The sequence below is a fragment of the Triticum urartu genome, chromosome 3A (genome assembly GCF_056163025.1).
Source record: "Triticum urartu cultivar PI428250 chromosome 3A, HENAU_Tu73, whole genome shotgun sequence".
In the NCBI taxonomy this organism is placed as follows: domain Eukaryota; kingdom Viridiplantae; phylum Streptophyta; class Magnoliopsida; order Poales; family Poaceae; genus Triticum; species Triticum urartu.
In genome coordinates this window covers 699,798,020-699,816,841 of record NC_141875.1, presented here as the reverse complement: position 1 = coordinate 699,816,841, position 18,822 = coordinate 699,798,020, and the positions used below count along the sequence as shown (strand labels likewise).

Genomic DNA, 18,822 nt, shown 5'->3' with positions numbered 1-18,822 from the left:
TCCTTCTTGCACCGGCATTGGGTCACCGAAGCCGTCATCACGGTCTCCTTCTTACACCGGCATTGGGTCACCGAAGCCATCATAATCATAGCCTGCTTCTTCATCCTGTCCTTCCAGACCATCGGTTTTGTTGAGAAACGACATGACAACATCACTTCCTTGTGCAATTATGTCCCCAACACCGCTTCTGTTGCTTCGTCTCGGGGGTGCTCCATAGTTTCTGCAAATATTTACAACATGGCAATTACTATTCAAACATGACAGATGGATATATTAGTGGCAAACGTAGAACTAGCTAGCTAATCACAATAAGGAATCATATTAGTGGCCTCGATGCTCCTTCTCTAGGGTTTGGGGTGGCCTCGGCAACGCTTCAAGGGTTTGGGGTGGCCTCGACAACGCTTCAAGGGTATGGGGTGGCCTCGACGACAACGCTCTTTTAACTTGGTAAATTTGGGTGGCCTCGAGAGAGTTTGTCGGGTAGGGGCGCGGCGGGAGGGGGTAGGACACCGACATCGTTTTTTCTAGGGTTTGGGTGTCCTCGAGAGTTTTGGTCGAGCGAGAGGGCCGGGGGGTGCTCCCTGGTATAAGTTATCACGGTCGAGAGGGGGTATATCGACAACGACGACATACGACGACCCCTCGACCCTCAAACCCTCGGTGACCCTCGACCCTCTACCCTAGCTAGTTCCCGACCCTCGCCCCTCGAACCCTCGGCGACCCCTCCCCCCCTCATGTCGAAGTTATCGGGGAGGGGTATATCGATAACGACATACCCGATAAAAAATAAGAAAAGGAAGAAGAAGAAAAATAAGAAGAAGAAAAATAGGAGAAGAAGAAAAAATAGAAAAATATTCTATTTTTTCTTCTTCTCCTCTGTTCCTTTCTTCTTCTCCACTTTTTTCCTTTTTTCCTCTTCTTATTTATTTCTCCTCTTCTTCTCATTTTTTCTTTTCCTTCTTCCTAAACTAAACATAAAATAAAATAATCCTAAAACTAAACGAAACTTCTCCTCCTCCCTTTTTATTTCTTCTTCTTCTTTTTTTTCATCCTAAAACTTTATGAACAAAATTACAATATAAAAAACAATGAAAATTCTATGAACAAAATTACAACAGAAAAAAATCATAAAATTTTTATAAAGAAATGACATATTCTTTGCATATGAACATACAAACATTTGCATATTCTACAATAATATCACCAAAAAAATCTATGAACAAAAAAAATCCTAACTTTTGCATATGAACATACATACATCATCATCATCATCTACTACAATATGAACAAAAAAAATATTTATGTGAACAGGGGGCCTGCTTTTTCGTCGGCGTCGGGGCGGGCGGCGGCGTTGGGGCGGGCGCCTGGCAGCGTTGGGGCGCGGGGGAGAAGGGGGAGAGGAGGGGGAACGGTGCGGAGAGGCTCACAGTGCAGGCGAGCGGCGGCGAGGTCGGGGCAGGGCGCTCGGCGTCCGTGACGGCGAGGTCGGGCCGGGCAGCGCGCGGCGAGGTCGGGGCAGGGCTCGGCGACGGCAAGGTCAGGGCAGGGCACGTCGAGGTCGGGGCAGGGTGCGGCGACGCCGGGGCAAGGGCGACAGCGACGACGGAGACGGCGGACGGGGGCGTGCGGCACCCTGGCTGTGTTGATGTTGTCAGCATCGTCGGGGCGGCAACCGTGAGATGAGAAGTGAAAATTTTCACAACTCCTGCTTACATATCCAGAGCATTGGTTCTGGTTCATAGCACAAACCGGGACCAATGCACCCTTTACTACCGGTTGTTGCCACCAACCGTGACCAAAGGTCAGTTTTCGGCAGCCGAAAGGGCGGGAAGCGGAGACCTTTTGTTCAGGTTGGTGTCACCAATCGGTACCAAAGGGGGGGCATTCGTATTAGTTGGTGGCACCAACCGGTACGAATGCCCCCCTTTCGTACCGGTTGGTGCCACCAACCGGAACCAAAGGCCTCATGCTGCACGTGTCCAAAACTTTAGTCCCACCTCGCTAGTTGAGAGGGGCGCGTGGTGGTTTATAAGCCCCACTACCGCACCCCTCTCGAGCTCCTCTCAATTGCAGGTTTATGGGCCTAATTGTCACTGCTATGCCTGATGGGCCTACTGGGCCTTCTGCGGGCCTGAATCCTGGCCGATGGTAGGGTTTCTAGTCGTATTCAGGCCGTGGTGGCCCAGTAGTTGGCACTTTTTTTGTTGCTTTATTTTTTTATTTTGTTTCTACTTACAACAAAAAACTTACTGTTGCTATTTTTATTTATTTTATTAAATTTTATTTATTTGACTTTTATAAAGTTTATTTTGTTTATACTTCTTTATGTTACTATTGTATTAAATTTTAATTTGTTTCTACTTATTTATTTTATTAAAGTTTATTTTATTTTATTTTGTTTCTACTTATTTATTGTATTAAATTTTAATTTGTTTCTACTTATTTATTTTATTAAAGTTTATTTTATTTTATTTTGTTTCTACTTATTTATATTATTAAATTTTAATTTATTTAATTTTGTTTCTACTTTTTATTAAAGTTTATTTTGTTTCTTTCTGCTTTTCATGTTTTGAACGGAAAATACTTTAATTATTTCAGTGGCATGAATTTTATATAATTTTAGTTTTAAAAATACTAGAGGTTTATAAAAGCTTTTTAGTTCATTCCTTTTGCTATTAGAGTTTTATAAAAGTTTTTTAGTTAATTTTCTTTTTGCATGGTATCATCATTTCATCCACATAGCATGTGCAAGAAAGTAGAGAGGGTTACGACAAAAACTAGATGCACTTCATGTACAAAACGGACAATCTCTTTCGAAGTATGAAGATTTTATACGGAAACTCGTCTGTTATAAAGGGATTTCATTTTTTTGAACTTATTTGAACTCCAGACTTTTTCTGTGTTCAAAATGCACCATTCAAAGCCACATCATCAATTTTCAACCCTTTCTGACTTCATTTGTTATTTTTCATCCATTTACTGATTAGTTTGAGTTATAAGACCCTGAAATTGAAAAGCATTTCAAATGAACTCTGAAAAGGTTGAAAGTTGGCATGGTATCATCATTTCACCCACATAGCATGTGCAAGAAAGTAGAGAGGGTTACGACAAAAACTGGATGCACTTCGTGTACAAAACGGACAATCTCTTTCGAAGTATGAGAGTTTCATACGGAAACTCGTCTGTTACAAAGGGATTTCATTTCTTTGAACTTATTTGAACTCCAGACTTTTTCTATGTTCAAAATGCACCATTCAAAGCCACATCATCAATTTTCAACCCTTTCTGTCTTCATTTGTTATTTTTCATGCATTTACCGATTATTTTGAGCTATAAGACCCTGAAATTGAAAAGCATTCAAATGAACTCTGAAAAGGTTGAAAGTTGGCATGGTATCATCATTTCACCCACATAGCATGTGCAAGAAAGTAAAGAGGGTTACGACAAAAACTGGATGCACTTCGTGTAAAAACGGACAATCTCTTTCGAAGTATGAGGGTTTCATACGGAAACTTGTCTGTTACAAAGGGATTTCATTTTTTAACTTGTTTGAACTCCATAGTTTTTCTGTGTTCAGAATGCACCATTCAAAGCCACATCATCAATTTAGTACATATAGCTCTCATGAATAGATAAGTGACCAAATTAATAGAAGTTCATCATCACATTAAAAACAATGTACATACGTAGTTCTCATTGAACAACATATAGCTCTCCAGAGCATCTAGTTAAACCATACATTGAAACTATGTAAAACCTTTCAATGCAACTGATGACCCACAAGTATAGAGGATCTATCATAGTCCTTTCGATAAGTAAGAGTGTCGAACCCAACGAGGAGCAGATGGAAATGATAAGCGATTTTCAGCAAGGTATTCTCTGCAAGTACTGAAATAAGTGGTAACAGATAGTTTTGTGAAAAGATAATTTGTAACGAGCAACAAGTAACAAAAGTAAATAAAGTGCAGCAAGGTGGCCCAATCCTTTTTGTAGCAAAGGACAAGCCTGGACAAGCTCTTATATAAGGAAAAGCGCTCCCGGGGACACATGGGAATATCGTCAAGCTAGTTTTCATCACGTTCATATGATTCGCGTTCGGTACTTTGATAATTTGACATGTGGGTGGACCGGTGCTTGGGTGCTGTTCTTACTTGAACAAGCATCCCACTTATGATTAACCTCTATTGCAAGCATCCGCAACTACAACAAAAGTATTAAGGTAAACCTAACCATAGCATGAAACATATGGATCCAAATCAGCCCCTTACGAAGCAACGCATAAACTAGGGTTTAAACTTCTGTCACTCTAGCAACCCATCATGTACTTATTACTTCCCAATGCCTTCCTCTAGGCCCAAATAATGGTGAAGTGTTATGTAGTCGACGTTCACATAACACCACTAGAGGCTAGACAACATACATCTCATCAAAATATCGAACGAATACCAAATTCACATGACTACTAATAGCAAGACTTCTCCCTTGTCCTCAGGAACAAACGTAACTACTCACAAAGCATATTCATGTTCATAATCAGAGGGGTAATAATATGCATAAAGGATCTGAACATATGATCTTCCACCAATTAAACCAACTAGCATCAACTACAAGGAGTAATTAACACTACTAGCAACCTACTAGCACCAATCACGGACTTGGAGACAAGAATTGGATACAAGAGATGAACTAGGGTTTTGAGATGAGATGGTGCTGATGAAGATGTTGATGGAGATTGCCCTCTCCCGATGAGAGGAGCGTTGGTGATGATGATGGTGATGATTTCCCCCTCCGGAGAGAAGTTTCCCCGGCAGAACAGCTCTGCCGGAGCTCTAGATTGGATCCGCCAAGGTTCCGCCTCGTGGCGGCGGAGTTTCGTCCCAAAAGGTTGTTTCTTATTTTTTTTCTCGACGAAAGACTTCATATAGCAGAAGATGGTCATCGGAGAGCCACCAGGGGGCCCATGAGGTAGGGGGGCGTACCCTAGGGGGGCGCCCCCCACCCTCGTGGACAGGGTGTGGGCCCCTAGTCTTCATCTTTGGCGAGGATTTTCCATTATTTATTATAAGGTATTCGGTGGAGTTTCAGGACTTTTGGAGTTGTGCAGAATAGGTCTCTATTATTTGCTCCTTTTCCAGCCCAGAATTCCAGCTGTCGGCATTCTCCCTCCTTATGTAAACCTTGTAAAATAAGAGAGAATAGCCATAAGTATTGTGACATAATGTGAAATAACAGCCCATAATGCAATAAATATCGATATAAAAGCATGATGCAAAATGGACGTATCAACTCCCCCAAGCTTAGACCTCGCTTGTCCTCAAGCGAAAGCCGATAACAATAAATATGTCCCCATGTTTAGAGGTAGAGGCGTCGATAAAAATAAAATACGGACATGAAGGCATCATGATTATTCTCATAACAACAACATATATAGATATTGTCATATGAGTACTTATGTTCAAGTGATGATCTATTCACAATGCAAAAGTATGAATCAGAAACCTTATTGGGAACCAACAAACTATAACCTCAGTCATTGAAGCAATTGCAATTTATCATAACATCAGAAAGAGTCTATGTCAGAGCTAAAAAGCAAGTCCACATACTCAACTATCATCTAGTCCTTCATAATTGCTAACACTCACGCAATACTTGTGGTTACGGAGTTTTAATCGGACATAGAGAAAAATAGGGACTTATAGTTTCGCCCCACAACCTTTTACCTCGAGGGTAATGTCAACAATAGTAACTCATGCCCCCCTACATCCAATTAGATATATCTATCAGGATCTTTCCAACACGCTGTGCTTGCCAAGGGATAAAATGTAAAAAGTAAAGGTGAAGATCACCATGACTCTTGCATAAGGTAGAAGATAATAATAAAAGATAGGCCCTTCGCAGAGGGAAGCAGAGGTTGCCATGCGCTTTTATGGTTGGATGCACAAAATTTTAATGCAAAAGAGCGTCACTTTATATTGCCCCTTGTGATATGAATCTTTATTATGCAGTCCGTCGCTTTTATTACTTCCACATCACAAGATCGTATAAAGCTTATTTCTCCCACACTACTCATACATATTTAGAGCAATTTTTATTGCTTTGCACCAATGACAACTTACTTGAAGGATCTTACTCAATCCATAGGTAGATATGGTGGACTCTCATGGCAAAACTGGTTTAAAGGTATTTGGAAGCACAAGTAGTATCTCTACTTGGTGTTGAGAATTTGGCTAGCATGAGGGGGAAAGGCAAGCTCAACATGTTGGATGATCCATGACAACATACTTTATCTCAGATGTAAGAAAACATAACCCATTACGTTGTCTTCCTTGTCCAACATCAACTCTTTAGCATGTCATATTTTGATGAGTGCTCCCAATCATAAAAGATGTCAATGATAATATATTTATATGTGAAACCTCTCTTTCCTTATTACTTCCTATTAATTGCAACGATGACCAAAGCTATGTCTGCCAACTCCCAACAACTTTTAAATCATCATACTCTTCCTATGTGAAGTCATTACTATCAATAAGATCAATATGAACTTTTGTTTCTTCTTATTCTTTTTCTCTTTTCTTTTATTCACCCAAGATCATAGCAAGAAAATCAAGCCCTTGACTCAACACTAATCTTTATTATATACCTCACGGACTCGATTACATAGAAAGATCATAAGGCAAAACTCAAAACTAGATCATGCCATAAACTTTATTCTACTAGATCAAAATACTACTAATGGGATCGAACTAAGGAAAACGGTAAAGATAAGAGTTGTGATTGTGATACGATACCGGGGCACCTTCCCCAAGCTTGGCGGTTGCCAAGGGGAGTTCCCATACCCATGCTATTATATCTCCTTGGTTGGTGAAGAAGGTGGAGGTGTTGTTGATGATGCGGGCTTGTCATCCATCTTCCAAGGCATAGGTTCACCATCATAGAAGGATGATGGAGTCTCCGGAATCCTCGAATCTGCAGCCAAACTCATTCTTTTGAATCTATATTCATACTCACAGTTTTGGTTTTGCAGGTCATAGATTTGGGCTTGGAGGTGCTTGATCTTCTCATGTAGCTTGAAGATGGCCTCCTCGGTGTTCTTGGCATCCGGCTTGTAGTTGTTAGTGAACTCCGCGAGCATCGTGTGGCTAGCGTTGATTCCACGCTCCAGCATCCCCTGACACTTGAAAACTTGTTGCTCCATTGCTTCGAGCCTCGTCTCCACGCTTCTGGTTCCCTTTGGTCCCTCAGCATCGCGGATGTGCAGCAACCCATCACGCATCTCAATGATTTGAGGGTGTCGCAGCACCTCCGCGAGGTAAGGGTTGATGACCTTCTCGAAGAACTTGTCCTTGGAAGCACTTGGGGACATCATGATAATCTAGATCTGTCAGAAAAACAGCTCGAAACGAGAACAGAGAATATTTGCGTGATACGGGAGTCAAAACCTTCGGGAGAATATATAGTGAATTTTTACCGACCAAAATACGTATTGTGCAAGAAAACGGAGTCCGGAAGGCACACGAGGTGCTCACGAGGTAGGGGGCACGCCCAGGGGGTAGGGCGCGCCCTCCACCCTCGTGGGGCCCTCGTGTCCTTCCCATACTGCTACTTAATTTTCTATTTTTCTAAATATACCAAAACGGAGAAATATTGCCTTAAAAACTGTTTTGGAATCGGTTTACTTACCGTACCACATACCTATTCCTTTTCGGAGTCTGAAATATTCTGGAAAGTGTCCCTTATGTATTCCTCCAGGGTTACGGTTTCAATAATATTGGTTTCAACATTTATGGGATTACTTGAGATATAATGTTTGATTCTTTGACCGTTTACCACCTTCGGATTTGTGCCTTCAGAGTTGTTGATTTTTATGGCACCGGAACGATAGACCTCCTCGATAACATAGGGGCCTTCCCATTTAAAGAGAAGTTTACCTGTAAAAAATCTTAAATGAGAGTTGTATAGCAATACATAATCACCTACATTAAACTCACGCTTTTGTATCCTTTTGTCATGCCATCTTTTAACCTTTTCTTTAAACAACTTGGCATTTTCATAAGCTTGGGTTCTCCATTCATCAAGAGAGCTAATATCAAATAACCTCTTTTCACCGGCAAGTTTGAGATCATAATTGAGCTCTTTAATAGCCCAATATGCCTTATGTTCTAGTTCGAGAGGTAAGTGACATGTTTTTCCATATACCATTTTATACGGAGACATGCCCATAGGATTTTTTATATGCAGTTCTATAGGCCCATAATGCATCATCAAGTTTCTTGGACCAATTCTTTCTAGACCTATTGACAGTCTTTTGCAAAATTAATTTGAGTTCTCTATTACTCAATTCTACTTGACCACTAGACTGCGGGTGATACGGAGATGCAATTCTATGATTGACGTCATATTTAGCAAGCATTTTACGGAAAGCACCATGAATAAAATGTGAACCACCATCAGTCATTAAATATCTAGGGACTCCAAACCTCGGAAAAATAACTTCTTTAAGCATTTTAATAGAAGTGTTATGATCAGCACTACTAGTTGGAATAGCTTCTACCCACTTAGTAACGTAATCAACAGCAACTAAAATATGTGTATATCCATTAGAGGCAGGAAAAGGTCCCATATAATCAAAGCCCCAAACATCAAACGGTTCAATAATAAGTGAATAATTCATAGGCATTTCTTGACGTCTACTAATATTACCAATTCTTTGACATTCATCACAAGATAGGACAAACTTACAGGCATCCTTGAAGAGAGTAGGCCAATAAAAACCTGATTGCAATACCTTATGTGTAGTTCTATCTCCCGCGTGGTGTCCTCCATAAGTTTCGGAGTGGCACTTGCGTAGGATCTGTTCCTGTTCATGCTCAGGTACACAACGTCTAATAACACCATCTACTCCTTTATAAAGATGTGTGTCATCCCAAAAGTAATGTCTCAAATCATAGAAGAACTTTTTCTTTTGTTGGTATGTGAAGCTAGGTAGTATAAATTTAGCAACTATGTAATTAGCGTAATCAGCATACCAAGGGGTACTACGAGAAGTACTTATGACATTTAATTGTTCATCAGGAAAGCTATCATCAATAGGTAGTGGGCCATCAATAACATTCTCTAACCTAGATAAGTTGTCTGCAACGGGGTTCTCAGCTCCTTTTCTATCAACAATATGCAAATCAAATCCTTGTAGCAAGAGAACCCATCTAATGAGTCTAGGTTTAGCATCTTTCTTCTCCATAAGATATTTAATAGCAGCATGATCAGTGTGGATAGTTACTTTAGAATTGATAATATAAGGTCTGAACTTATCACAAGCAAATACAACTGCTAAAAGTTCTTTTTCAGTAGTAGCATAATTTCTTTGAGCATTGTCTAGAGTCTTACTAGCATAATGGATAACATTTAATTTCGTATTAACTCTTTGCCCTAGAACAGCACCTACAGCATAACCGCTAGCATCACACATAATTTCAAAGGGTAAATTCCAATCAGGTGGCTGAACAATAGGTGCAGAGACTAATGTTTTCTTAAGTATTTCAAATGCTTCTACACAATCATCATCAAAGACAAATGGTATATATTTTTGTAATAAATTAGTCAGAGGCCGAGAAATTTTTGAGAAGTCCTTAATGAACCTCCTATAAAATCCGGCGTGACCAAGGAAACTTCTTATACCTTTGATGTCCTTGGGACATGGCATCTTTTCAATAGCATCAACCTTGGCTTTATCAACTTCAATACCTTTTTCAGAAACTTTATGACCCAAGACAATACCCTCATTAACCATAAAGTGGCACTTTTCCCGATTCAAGAAAAGATTAGTTTCTTCACATCTCTGCAAAACTCGATCAAGATTGCTCAAGCAATCATCAAAAGAAGATCCATAGACGGAAAAGTCGTCCATGAGAACCTCACAAATCTTTTCACAAAAGTCAGAGAATATAGCCATCATGTATCTTTGAAAGGTAGCAGGTGCATTACATAAACCAAAAGGCATACGTCTATAAGCAAAAGTATGAAAAGGGCATGTAAAAGTAGTCTTTGATTGATCTTTGGCGGACACAGGTATTTGAGAGAAACCAGAATAACCATCTAGAAAGCAGTAATGTGTATGTTTGCATAATCTTTCTAGCATTTGATCGATAAAAGGTAAGGGGCAATGATCTTTCTTAGTAGCCTTATTTAATTTGCGGAAATCAATTACCACCCTATAACCTGTAATAATTCTTTGTGGAATCAATTCATCTTTATCATTAGGAACAACAGTAATACCTCCCTTCTTAGGGACACAATGAACAGGACTTACCCACTAACTATCAGCAACGGGATAAATTATACATGCCTCCAGAAACTTTAGTATTTCTTTTCTTACCACTTCTTTCATTTTAGGATTCAGCCGGCGTTGATGATCACAAACTAGTTTGGCATCTTCTTCCAAATTAATTTTATGTTGACATAGAGTGGGACTATGCCCTTAAGATCATCAAGAGTATACCCAATAGCGGCATGGTGCTTCTTCAGAGTTTTCAATAATCTATCTTCTTCATGTTCTGAAAGGTTAGCACTAATAATAACAGGATATATCTTTTTCTCATCAAGATAAGCATATTTAAGAGTATCATGTAACTGTTTAAGCTCAAACACTGGATCACCCTTGGGTGGGGGAGGTTCCCCTAGGATTTCAACAGGTGAATTGTTTTTCAGCATAGGCTCCTGTTTAAAGAATACTTCATCTAATTCCCTTCTTTCATTCATAAACATATCGTTTTCATGGTCTAGAAAATATTGTTCTAAAGGATCACTAGGAGGTACGGCAATAGAAGAAAGACCAATAATTTCATCCTTACTAGGTAATTCTTCTTCACGGTGTTGTCTACTAAATTTAGAAAAATTAAATTCATGAGTCATATCATCTAAACTGATAGTAACAACATCTCTTTTGCAATCTATAGTAGCATTAACAGTATTTAAGAAGGGTCTACCAAATATAATGGGACAAAAGCTATCTTGTGGGGAACCAAGAACAAGAAAATCAGCAGGATATTTAGTTTTCCCACACAAGACTTCAACATCTCTAACAATTCCCATTGGTGAAATAGTATCTCTATTGGCAAGTTTAATTGTGACATCAATATCTTCTATCTCGGCAGGTGCAATATCATGCATAACTTCTTTGTATAAGGAATAAGGTATTGCACTAGCACTGGCACCCATATCACATAAGCCATGATAACAATGATCTCCTATTTTAACAGAAATAACAGGCATGCCTACCACAGGTCTAGGTTTATCTTTATCACGGGGTTTAGCAATTCTAGCAGTTTCATTACAGAAATAAATAACATGCCCATCTATATTATCAGACAAGAGATCTTTAACAATAGCAATATTAGGTTCAACTTTAACTTGCTCAGGAGGTGTATATGTTTTAATATTGCTTTTACGAACCACAGTTGAAGCTTTAGCATGATCCTTTATCCTAACAGGGAAGGGTGGTTTCTCAACATAAGAAGTAGGAACAATAGGATCATTATAAGTGATAGTCTTTTCTTTAACTTTAATAGGTGCAACTACTTTTACTTCTATGGGAGGATGATATTTAAACCACTTCTCCTTGGGGAGATCAACATAGGTAGCAAAAGATTCACAGAAAGAAGCTACTATCTCAGAGTCAAGTCCATATTTAGTGCTAAATTTACGAAAAATATCGGTATACATAAAAGATTTAAGACAATCAAAACTAGGTGTCATACCTGACTCCTTACCATTGTCGAGGTCCCAATCTTCAGAGTTGCGTTTAATTCTTTCCAATAAATCCCATCTGAATCCAATAGTCTTCATCATAAAAGAGCCAGCACAAGAAGTATCAAGCATGGTGCGATTATTTTCAGAAAGCCGAGCATAAATTTTTTGAAGAATTGTTTCTCTTGGGAGCTCATGATTGGGGCATGAATATAACATTGATTTAAGCCTCCTCCAAGCTTGAGCGATGCTTTCTCCTTCGCGAGGCCAAAAATTATATATATAATTGCGGTCACGATGAACAAGATGCATAGGGTAATACTTTTGATGAAATTCCAATTTCGATCTTCTATAGTTCAATGATCTCGTATCATCACATAGCCTATACCATGTCAATGTGTCCCCCTTCAAAGATAAAGGAAAGGCCTTCTTCTTAGCAACATCATCGGGTATACCTGCAAGCTTAAATAATCCACAAACTTCATCCACATATATTAGGTGTTCATCAGGATGCTTTGTTCCATCTCCGGTAAAAGGATTAGCTAGCAGTTTTTCTATCATACCCGAAGATACTCATAAGGAATTTCATTTTCAATAGGTTCAGTATGTTGAGGAGCAACTCTTTGCTCTACTGGTTGGGGTGAAGATACCCCGAACAAGCCCCTCAGAGGATTACTTTCCATAGTAACAAGTGACAGTAAATTTCAGCACACTATATAAATGTTTACTTACCAAATTCCACCTACCAAAGGCGCTTCACTCCCCGGCAACGGCGCCAGAAAAGAGTCTTCATGACCCACAAGTATAGGGGATCTATCATAGTCCTTTCAATAAGTAAGAGTGTCGAACCCAACGAGGAGCGGAAGGAAATGATAAGCGGTTTTCAGCAAGGTATTCTCTGCAAGTACTGAAATAAGTGGTAACAGATAGTTTTGTGAAAAGATAATTTGTAACGAGGAACAAGTAACAAAAGTAAATAAAGTGCAGCAGGGTGGCCCAATCCTTTTTGTAGCAAAGGACAAGCCTGGACAAGCTCTTATATAAGGAAAAGCGCTCCCGGGGACACATGGGAATATCGTCAAGCTAGTTTTCATCACGTTCATATGATTCGCGTTCGGTACTTTGATAATTTGACATGTGGGTGGACCGGTGCTTGGGTGCTGTTCTTACTTGAACAAGCATCCCACTTATGATTAACCTCTATTACAAGCATCCGCAACTACAACAAAAGTATTAAGGTAAACCTAACCATAGCATGAAACATATGGATCCAAATCAGCCCCTTACGAAGCAACGCATAAACTAGGGTTTAAGATTCTGTCACTCTAGCAACCCATCATCTACTTATTACTTCCCAATGCCTTCCTCTAGGCCCAAATAATGGTGAAGTGTTATGTAGTCGACGTTCACATAACACCACTAGAGGCTAGACAACATACATCTCATCAAAATATCGAACGAATACCAAATTCACATGACTACTAATAGCAAGACTTCTCCCTTGTCCTCAGGAACAAACGTAACTACCCACAAAGCATATTCATGTTCATAATCGGAGGGGTAGTAATATGCATAAAGGATCTGAACATATGATCTTACACCAATTAAACCAACTAACATCAACTACAAGGAGTAATTAACACTACTAGCAACCTACTAGCACCAATCCCGGACTTGGAGACAAGAATTGGATACAAGAGATGAACTAGGGTTTTGAGATGAGATGGTGCTGATGAAGATGTTCATGGAGATTGCCCTCTCCCTATGAGAGGAGCATTGGTGATGATGATGGCGATGATTTCCCCCTCCGGGAGAGAAGTTTCCCCGGCAGAACAGCTCTGCCGGAGCTCTAGATTGGATCCGCCAAGGTTCCGCCGCGTGGCGGCAGAGTTTCGTCCCGAAAGGTTGCTTCTTATTTTTTTCTCGACGAAAGACTTCATATAGCAGAAGATGGTCATCGGAGAGCCACCAGGGGGCCCACGAGGTAGGGGGCACCCCCACCCTCGTGGACAGGGTGTGGGCCCCATGGTCTTCATCTTTGGCGAGTATGTTTCATTATTTATTATAAGGTATTCCGTGGAGTTTCAGGACTTTTGGAGTTGTGCAGAATAGGTCTCTAATATTTTCTCCTTTTTCCAGCCGAGAATTCCAGCTGCCGGCATTCTCCCTCCTTACGTAAACCTTGTAAAATAAGAGAGAATAGCCATAAGTATTGTGACATAATGTGAAATAACAGCCCATAATGCAATAAATATCGATATAAAAGCATGATACAAAATGGACGTATCAGCAACAACAAATGCGATCATAATCACAACCAAGGTAAAAATTGATCCAATGGCATAATGATACCAAGCCTCGGTATGAATGGCATATTTTCTAATCTTCAACAGCATTGCATCCATCTTGATCTTGTGATCATCGACGACATCCACAACATGCAACTCCAGTATCATCTTCTCCTCCTCATTTTTTTATTTTTTCTTCAATTAATTGTTTTCTTCTTCAACTAAATTTAACCTCTCGACAATAGGGTCGGTTGGAATTTCCGGTTCAACTACCTCCTACATAAATAAAATCTATGTCACATTGATCGGCATAATTGTCAAAAACAATAAATGAAGCAAATAGTTATAAAAAGATAATATATACCCCATCTGAATGATAGACAGGACGAGGGCCGATGGGGGATACCAAAACCATCGCACTATATAATAACAAGCAATAATAAAAGTTAGAAAATTAGACAAGTATCTATCTAAAGTAAGAATTATTTTCTTTCAGAAAGAAGATAAGAACAAGAGGCTCATCACGCTGGTGCCGCTGACGAGATCGGCGCGGGAGATCGACGGCGGTGAAGACGGGGACAGGATGTGACGGACCGCTAAACCTATGCAAATCTCGGGGAAAATGGAGTTTGGAGGTCGAACTTCGAGAGAAGAAAGCTTAACTAGCATGGCCCGGGCATTTCATCGAACACCTCACGTGCATAGGAGGTGAGCTAGAGCACCCAATGCCCTCTCCCTCACCGGCCAGCAAAAAACAGAGCACTGTGGAGTGCTCTGCTGCGGCGATGGGGTATATATAGGCAACTTATTTGTCCCAGTTCGTGGCAGTAACCGGAACTAAATCGCCCCCCCCCCCTTATGTACCAGTTCTAGGCACGAACCGGTACCAATGGCTGTGGGCCAGGAGCGCGGCCCATTGGTCCCGGTTCGTGCCTAGAACCGGGACAAATGGGTCCAGACGAACCGGGATGAATGCCCATGAGGCCCCGGCCGCCCCCCTGGGCTCACGAACCGGGACTAATGCCCCCCATGGGTCCCGGTTCATGAAGAACCGGGACTAATGGGCTGGCCAGGCCCGAACCAAAGCCCTGTTTTCTACTAGTGTAAGATCTCAAGAATGTAATACAATGTAAGATCTCAAGAATGTAATACAATGTAAGATCTCAAGAATGTAATATGAAAAAAAACTTATATGATTTAGGATTTTATATTCTCTTTCGCATGATATCTATCTATCTACCACTTCCGTCCGGGTTTATTAGGCCCCTGGACCAAAACACAGACCAAGGCAGCCTCGAACGTGAAGATATAGCTTTGATTAGGCTGGTTGTAATGGGGAGTATCATATACTAGTATCATGTATATGATACTAGTCTATGATACTACATCCCTAATGCATAGTATCATAACTTGGTATCATAGAGGACTATATTTATTGGCATACATGACACAAAGTAGCACATCATTTAATATGATACGGTATCATGATATGATACTCAAGCTTCTCTTTCTTCATTTAATTCTATGACACCTCATCAAACTTGCTTATTTGGCATGCATGATACTACCTATGATACTCCCGTTACAGGCAGCCTTAGAGACAGTAGTTAATCTCGAATTTAAAGCCGGTAAACCGGGCCATCGGGCTCGCACTTTTCTCGCATGCACGGTAATCATGGCTGCATGGCCAATCAGAGCGTTTAAAGATGCATGCGCTAGCTGTTCCTTGCATCGCCCGAGGCTTTAAATCTGCATGTGATATTAAATTGGAGAGAAAATCAAGGAGCTTTCCTGGCAAGGGTCTTGTAAAACCATACACGTGTATGTTGCTGAGGCGACTAAGGTAGTATCTGTCTATCTATCTCCAGTCATTTATTGATAACAGATTTCTTATGTGGTCTTGTTCTAAGGGTTCATGACGTGGAATGTTGTATTTTCCTATAGCATTGCTATGTGTTGATTAATAATCTCCAACGTTGTTAAGAGAGAGACCTGATTTGGATGTCGGTCTACTTGCCTCGGACTTAATACTTATATATTAATCATGCCATAAAGAATCATTATAACTATGTGTTACTCTATCAATTGCCGAAAAGTAATTTGCTTACCCGTTGCTCATGAGAGAGAGAGGCCTCCAGTGAACGCTATGGCCCTTGGGTCCATTCACTTTATATTTACCAAAACCCTAAAAATATCATGTTGCAATTTATTTACTTTTTTTATTTTACATATCTACTCCTATCAGACTTGATCCTTACAATTGGCGATAACAAGGGGCTTTACAACCCTCTTGTCTTCGTTGGGTGCAAGTATTTTGTGTGTGTGTGTGTGTGTGTGCGTGTAGGTACCGCTTATCTTGTTTGTGTCGCGTGTCATACTAGCTAGTTCAATAAATCTTGGTTCTTAATTGTGGGAAATACTTTTTACTACTACACTACATCACCCTTCCTCTTCAGGGAAATCCCAACATTATCACAAGTAACAGCAGTCCCCGACATCCACTGCCGGGCACGTGCCCTATTGCATCGATGTCAACGAGGCGCCACTCCTTTTCTCGGTGTCTGCATCGCCACAACTTGTCTGGACACAGATACTTGGCGTGGAGCAGCTCGGTGCCCGCACTCTATTTGCAAGTATGTCTCAACCTGGTGAGCTGAGCCGTCGTACATTGATGTGGATAGGTTGATGTTTGAAATGATCCATGATGAAGGCCGAGGCTGCTACCAGGACGGGCATGTGGATGACTTGGAGTCCATGCACCAGGGCACGTACACCCAGCTGGACACTGAACCGGGCATGTACACCAAGCCGGACACGTACATCCAATCCAGCACGTACACCCAACAGTCTGATTGGGTCACAGGCTAGCAGGAGCAGGAGAGGAAGACGTTGACAACAACGACCTTGATCTAGATGAATTTGCTGTCGATCCAAAGAAGAAGGGTAGAGGAGAAAGTTTCAACATGACGGAGAAGAGTTGCTGTGCGATGCGTGGTTGGACACTAGCATCAATCCTATCCATGGCACAAAGCAAAAGGGCGCAATAGTTTGGGCCAACATCCATACTTGGTTTCATGAGCATAAGCATTTCAAGCCCTACACCGACGAACTAATCAACAACCGTGGGATAAAGTCTCTCAACCATTGATTGTACATCATTCAATAGGTTGTGTCCAAGTATTGCGGCCATTTGAAGCAAACAACCGAACGGTAGCCAAGTGGTGCGCAAATCACCAAGCCAACAAGTTGTTATATGTATTGATCATTTGCCCAGATATACAACTTGTTGGCAGGATATGCTCGGTGTGTTGGTCATTTGGTCAAATTGGATATGCAAATCGCTGATAATGTTGTACTTTATAGCCTTCCCGTGCGTGCAATTTGTTCTTGCAGTTATAGATTGTTTTACTTTGATGATAATTTAAAGTTATAGATTGTTTTACTTTGATGATAATTTAAAGTTGTAACATGGATTCTTTCTTTTTAGGGAAACGCTTGCCTTACCTCTCTGGGCGCATGTTCTTAGCGTGTCTCTTTCTGTAATATTTTCTGCAATATCACGTGTTTTAGAAAATTGTCTTCGGCAACAACTTAAAACGTCAAAACGTGGCCACCACAAGCGTCAAAACGCCCACCATTCAAACGTCGTGTCGCCATCACAAGCTAATAACAATTGTCTGGAGCTAGCTTTAGGCCGTGGAAGTACATGGCACACTTAAATTAACTTATCACTAATCTTTCGATGATCGATGCGAAGCTGCCGTGAAGTTTCTCGCAAACGCACGAGGACGAAATATATAACTGACGACCGAGGCGGCCGGCCGGAGCTAGACACACATACATCCCGGCGAAAAATCAGGCGGGCGGGGCATGGAAGGGAGGAGCAAGGCCGCCGCGATGTCGTCGGAGCAGGTGAGGCTCATCGGCTGCTTCGGCAGCCCGGTGGTCCACCGCGCCGAGCTGGCCCTGCGCCTCAAGGGCGTCCCCTACCAGCTCATCGAGGAGGACCTCAACAACAAGAGCGAGCTGCTGCTCACGCACAACCCCGTCCACAAGACCGTCCCCGTGCTCCTCCACGGCGACCGCTCCATCCCGGAGTCGCTCGTCATCGTCGAGTACGTCGACGAGGCCTTCTCCGGCCCGCCGCTCCTTCCCGTCGACCCCCTCGCCCGCGCCAACGCCCGCTTCTGGGTTCGATTCCTCGAAGAGGAGGTACAGACGTACAGCAACCGCAGTAATTCCGCACACAACTTTCAGTTTTCATGGTTTTCACTCGATGACTCTGCTACATGGGCATGCAGTGCAAGAAGCCTATGTGGATGGCGCTGTGGGCGGACGGCGAGGCGCAGGCTGCGGCGGCGACGGAGACCAAGGAAAAGCTGACGCTGCTGGAGGCGCAGCTGCCGGAGGGGAAGAGGTTCTTCGGCGGCGACGCCATCGGCTTCCTCGACATCGCCGCCGGCGGGGCGCTCGCGCACTGGATGGGAGTGTTCGAGGAGATGGCCGGGGTGCGGCTGCTCACCGAGGAGGACCACCCGGCGCTGTGGCGCTGGGCGAGGGAGTACAGGGCCGACGAGACCGTGCGTCAGTGCCTCCCGGACAGGGCCCGCGTGCTCGCCGCCTTGGCGGCGAGGAAGGATCTATATGTTTCCATTGCTAAGGTCATGGCTGCACAGAAGTAGCGTACTGGTCAACGCTGCCGAAATCAGGGCTATGTATACATGTCGATGCATATCCAAAGTGTATCCGATGTTCTTGGAATAAAAAAAAGCTCAATAAAGTTTTTTCA

At 41.8% G+C, this 18,822-nt stretch overlaps 1 protein-coding gene across 1 annotated transcript; it reads left to right on the top strand.

Annotated features, from left to right (window-relative positions):
• The first annotated feature begins 17,817 nt into the window (after positions 1 to 17,817).
• Positions 17,818 to 18,822, top strand: LOC125546096 (glutathione transferase GST 23). The gene is made up of 2 exons (XM_048710239.2): positions 17,818 to 18,245; positions 18,335 to 18,822. Exons 1-2 carry the CDS (start codon positions 17,904 to 17,906, stop codon positions 18,713 to 18,715), a joined length of 723 nt encoding a protein of 240 aa, XP_048566196.1. The 5' UTR covers positions 17,818 to 17,903; the 3' UTR covers positions 18,716 to 18,822.

Coding starts and splice junctions, on each gene's coding strand:
- LOC125546096 (XM_048710239.2), top strand. CDS start 17,904: ATGGAAGGGAGGAGCAAGGCCGCCGCGATGTCGTCGGAGCAGGTGAGG. Junction 18,246..18,334: donor TTCGATTCCTCGAAGAGGAG/GTACAGACGTAC, acceptor ATGGGCATGCAG/TGCAAGAAGCCTATGTGGAT.